At 42.0% G+C, this 5615-nt stretch overlaps 1 protein-coding gene across 1 annotated transcript; it reads left to right on the plus strand.

The window, feature by feature from the left end:
- Positions 1 to 391: 391 nt before the first annotated feature.
- Positions 392 to 3662, plus strand: LOC121310919 (cis-aconitate decarboxylase-like). Its single transcript, XM_041243828.1, has 6 exons — positions 392 to 602; positions 740 to 800; positions 998 to 1185; positions 1438 to 1530; positions 2226 to 2431; positions 2771 to 3662. The coding sequence occupies exons 1-6, from the start codon at positions 585 to 587 to the stop codon at positions 3660 to 3662; spliced, it is 1458 nt and encodes a 485-aa protein (XP_041099762.1). The 5' UTR covers positions 392 to 584.
- The last annotated feature ends 1953 nt before the right edge of the window (positions 3663 to 5615 follow it).

Raw genomic sequence — 5615 nt, forward strand, 5'->3', positions numbered from 1 at the left:
AATTCAAATGTTGTGCATGCTGATGCGCTGGGGAGTCCAAATCAAGGCTGATCCAGCATTGCATGATAATATAAATATCATGTCTTTTTTTATGTTTAGCATTATTGTTATAGTTCCTACCTAATTATTTAGAGGGCAGCATGCCTCGCTTTAAGACACTGTGCTGCCAGTTGGACATGTTAAAATAGATTTTTAACTTGTCGATCAGGCACATCTTGAAGGACCATTCAGGCAGGGGGTCTCCCAGTGCTAAGTTCTCAATATAAAAGCATACAATAAAAAACTGCCAGCTGCGTGTCAGTGTGATCGACGCAAGTTGTCAGTAAGTGTCCTCCCAGAACAGAGAAAGAGGGGGATTCCCCAAGAGTCAAGACCCCTTCCTGCTTATTACAGAACCCATTTCCAGATCAGATTTGAAAAATCCCCCCAATTAGTTGAATAGTTTCACTAAAAGAAGGAGGGTTTGGAACCTGTTGGGCAATGGGTATCCCGGTATGAAAAATATATAAAGAGGATGAAACCACGGCAGATACACAGCTCAGTGACAGAACACTGTGATACACAGCAACCTACTGAACAACACCATGCTCTCAGCACTCAAGGTAATTATTGCATTCAAACTCTTAGAAATGTGTACATTTTATATTATTATTATTATTATTATTAGTATTATTTATTTATTATTTATTATTTTCTGTCATATAGCATATTAATTTTATCTGATTCCTTTTTAAATTAGTTTCAGAGAACTCCAAGGCACTTTTCCTGCCTGCGACTTCTACACAAATCTGCAGTTGAAGGTAAACATTTTAAAAAACTATTTAAGAAAAAAGAAAACTGTAGATAATGTAGATTTTAAGGATTTCATACTAACACCAATTGAATGGACCCAATTATCATTAATTGTTATTATTTTAGTCCATTATTGTAGAGTTGATGCTCTGAATACTAAAGTGAGGCACAGGCAGAGACTGACCTGCTGTTTGTTGCCCTGCAGTGCAGGAAAGGCCTGCCCCAGAGGAGACAGTCACCAGCAGTTTTGGAGGGTTCATCCACTCTGTGCACCCGGGCCAGCTGTCAGACACTGTGCTGCACCGCAGTAAGAGGATGATCCTGGACAGCATCGGGGTGGGGCTGCTGGGAAGCACCTCCCACGTCTTCCAGCTGGCTCTGCAGCACTGCCAGGTAATCCTTCAGCTGAGGCTTGCACTGGGCTATGGTACAGAGGGCACACAGGCCAAAGAAATGAGCCCTGGCAGTACAATTTTAATATAAACCATTCCTTCAGTACTTACCCCATTTCACTGAACAGTCACCATTCCAGTTGAAATTTGCATTGTCAAACCAGGGTGATGATAATCAAGAATTGAACTTGCTTGTTTCCATCTTAAAGAACGTTCAGATCCTATAATGATCTGTGATTAACTCTCTTTGCAGCAAATGTATGCTCCAGATTACATCAGTTCAGTCTTTGGTCGATGGCACACAAGACTCTCTCCGAGTCTGGCAGCCTTTGTCAGTGGAGTAGCGGTAAGTCTCTGAATTTGTTTACATAATGCTCAGCCCTTTCAAATTGTAAAGCTGTAGTCCATGAAATGAGCACATTGTAGCAGCTGACAAGTTGTGCAGCATGTGTCATTTTTCATTACACTGTCTGCAACTAATTTCTATGAAAACACCCCTTGAAATACTGCATTCCAAAACATAAATCATCGTGAGGCTGGGTTGCCAATATTTACTATCAGTATATACATACACAAATCAATAGCTCTTGGAAAGATGTGTTATTATTTCAACATAAAATAGTTGAAATGTTCATTTTATCTCTTGTTTTAAGCAATTGTTTGAGAAAAGCCAACAAGTGTACTTTACAGGTTACTTAGCAGATGATTAAGGAGTAGTTCTATGAAAAGTCAAAGGAGAAAAACTTTTTCATAATGCAGAAAATTCAAAACCAAAGTAATGCCTCAATTGTGCAAATATAATATAAATTAAACAATAGTGATGTGCTCATTATAATGGACATGTGCCCATCGGGCAGTGACTGTATTAAGGACACATTCCCATTATCCCTTTGTGTATGAAAGTTCAAGTTTGTATTCATGTCCTTGAGGTTTCTTTTGTAGGAAGATGGGGCACGGCCAGGCTTCCTCGCAGTCAGGAATGTCACTGGAGATGTCACACTGTGCCAGACACTTACTGTGCCCTCACTTTCTTCTTTGCAGGTCCATTCAATGGACTTCGATGATACCTGGCACCCAGCCACTCACCCCTCAGGGGCGGTCCTTCCTGCCCTGCTCGCTATTGCTCAGATGTTGCCTGGCAACGCCAAGCCCAGTGGGATGGACCTCCTGTTAGCCTTCAACGTGGGCATTGAGATTCAGGGCCGGCTCATGAGGTTCTCCAACGAAGCCCAAAACATCCCCAACAGGTGAGGAGACTGCTGCCAAACAAACTTGGCACAATGCTGTAGTGCTGCCAAGAAGGAAGTGTGCCAGGATTCTTCCAGCATGAACGAGACCGTATTTAAATTTGAAAGCAAATCTTAGTCTGTTTTTCAGTGTTTTTTTAGCCTCACATTGATTATGTTGTTTTTATTGGAAATTATTATTACACTTTCCTAACACATTTCTTTTAGAAGGCATGATAATAAATGTTTGTCTATCTGAGTTTGTTTTTAAATCAGAATTTTAAAACCATTAAAAAACATATATAATGTAAAATACTCTCTCAGTTACTAGGGTGGTCATGCCAGTGTTTCTCCCTTCAGGTTCCATCCCCCGACTGTGGTGGGCCCTCTGGGTAGTGCTGCTGCCTGCTCCCGTCTGCTCTCCCTGGATCGCTCGCAGTGCTCAAACGCCCTGGTGATTGCTGCCTCCCTAGCAGGGGCTCCCATGGCCAACGCTGCCACTCAATCCAAACCTCTTCATATCGGGAACGCAGCCCGACTCGGCATGGAGGCGGCACTGCTGGCTTCCCGGGGCCTGGAGGCCAGCACGCTGATCCTGGACTCGACCCCAGGCTGCGCTGGCTTTAGTGCCTTCTACAATGACTACCTGCCACAGGCACTGCCCTCCCCAGAGGAACAGGATCCCCGCTTCCTGCTGGAGGACCAGGACTTAGCCTTCAAGCGCTTCCCTGCACACCTGGGCATGCACTGGGTGGCAGACGCAGCATGCTCAGCGCGGGAGCTTTTGGTCAACACCGTAGGGGGGTTCCATCCCTCTATGATTCGGAGCATCCTACTGAGAATCCCCCTCTCCAAATATATCAACCGTCCCTTCCCTGAATCCGAGCACCAGGCCAGACACTCCTTCCAGTTCAACGCCTGCACTGCTCTGCTGGACGGCGAGGTCAGTGTCCAATCCTTCAGCCCAGCCTTCCTGGACCGCCCCGAGCTGCTCAGCCTCCTGAGCAGAGTACAGGTCGAGCACCCCCAGGACAACCCTGCCAATTTCAATAAGATGTACGCAGAGGTGCTGCTGACCCTCACAACAGGCAATGTCTTGAAGGGTCGTTGCGACACCTTTTATGGACACTGGAGGAAGCCACTGAGTCGTGACAGTCTGCTGAAAAAGTTCCGGGCAAATGCTGGGGCAGTCCTGCCAGGAGAGAGGGTGGACGCCATCATTGATGCCGTGGAGAACATAAAGGCTTCATGACATCCTTTGATGACGTACACTAGAAGAAAACAATTTGAAGGCACTTGGGAAAAGATCTTTATGCCATTTGTGTTTTGTTTTACTGTATTATTATTGTTGTTGTTGTTAATAAACTCCTAATATGTATTTAAAGTATGAGGTAACATCATCGTACCACACTAAAGCAGTGGTGTCATTATATGACAGATAGGGACAGTCACCTTTAAACCACACAGTTTACACAGATTATACAATGTATATACTCTCATTTCTGATAGCACTGTGAATCTCACTAATGCTCTATTTATTGAATTATTGTTATTTTATTTAATCTTTTACAAAATTGTATTGTGTGTAATTTCACAGTTTTGTATGGGAATTGCATACTGTTGATTTGTGTAGCAGGTCACTGGTTTGGAAGATATCATCTGTCAATTCTATCAATTAAATCATCACCTACAGGATGACAATGTGCATACAAGATGCAAAATGTGAAACCAATGTGATGCCCCTAGTATGCAAATATAGTACAAATGAAACAATTGTGATTGCTTTGGTGTTTATTTTATTTAATTGAAAAACATTCTTAGTTACAAGGTATAACATAGTACTTTCATTTTCTACCAGCTTTTAATCATTACAAAGATGTTTCGACTTTAACAATTAATTCAAAACAGTGTAACTCAAAACAGTACTTTGTTATAATTGTGATATGAATTGACTAATAGAAAGTTTTAATTTGATTAATAATTGTGAAATGTACAATCAGTAATGGTATTATGTTCTAGTTATGTGATGCAGCATTATCTTTGCTCACCTTCTTATTGTCTTGAACATGTATTTTGTTTTACATGCTGCAGCCCTGAAAACACTAGATGGGGTAGATGTTAGTATAGTGCAGTGTAAATAAGTGTGGATGCAAAATTCAAATTGCATTGCGGACAGGAAATTATTTTGCACTGCGCCCTATATAAGCTTAAGAGCAATGCAAATTACTCAACAAGCACAATAATAATTCTGATAATGAGGGTCTCAACGAGCCCATCAGCCTACTTAGCACCGCACGTGCAGCCCAGAAGTGACGGAGTTAGGAATGCAGAGAGCAGTAAGTGCTGGATGACATTTGTGGAGCACGAAAATACAAACAAAAAAAAATATGTCAAAGCAAGACAGCAAAGTCCTCTTTGCGCACGGAAAAGAAAAGTTTTCTGAGAAGGAGCTGAGAGTCCTTACTGCTGAGGTCACTCAGCATGAAACAGAGTTATTTGGAAAAGCCTCAACCAACATCAGTTATGCTAGTATCCTTAGGAAACAATATGCATTGGCCTGACCTTTTTAGCATGACATCCATAAATATGTCTAGCACTCTGGAAAAGGTGTATTGGGCTATCCCTCCAGATATTCCAACTGCGGTCTGAAAAGAACCAGAGGATAAGCAATGCAGAGCACACAGCACTTTGACATGTGCAGGGATAGCGCAGCCCCTAGATTGACAGCAGGTGCAGAACGCCAAGTGAACGCCATTCTTTACGTGCGCAGCAGCTGCTAAACACGAAATTACAGCCGCATTATGGGGGTTTTGCACCCACAAATCACTTTGCGCCTATTCTTACATTTACCCCTTTGAGTGCTGTACAAATTGAATATGAATGCAAGAAAAATGTGAAACTAGAGAAAATAATCAAATAATGTGCAACCAATTATAACAAATAATGCAAATCTGACTGTGCATAATAAGTCTGTAATGTCCATACAAATCCCACATGTTTCAGAGGGCTTGGAATTACAGCTGACCACAAGTGGTCCTTTCCAAATAACCTCAATGCAGCAATTCTGTCTTTTCAGAATGGCTGCAAATATGAGTTCATAAAACTGATAAATGATGACCTAAGCAGAAACAACAATAGTGAATAACAGGGAACACATACTCTATTTTAAACAGGCATTCACTTGAATATTAAGACAGTGTATAAA

The sequence above is a fragment of the Polyodon spathula genome, unplaced genomic scaffold (genome assembly GCF_017654505.1).
Source record: "Polyodon spathula isolate WHYD16114869_AA unplaced genomic scaffold, ASM1765450v1 scaffolds_2834, whole genome shotgun sequence".
Lineage (NCBI taxonomy): Eukaryota > Metazoa > Chordata > Actinopteri > Acipenseriformes > Polyodontidae > Polyodon > Polyodon spathula.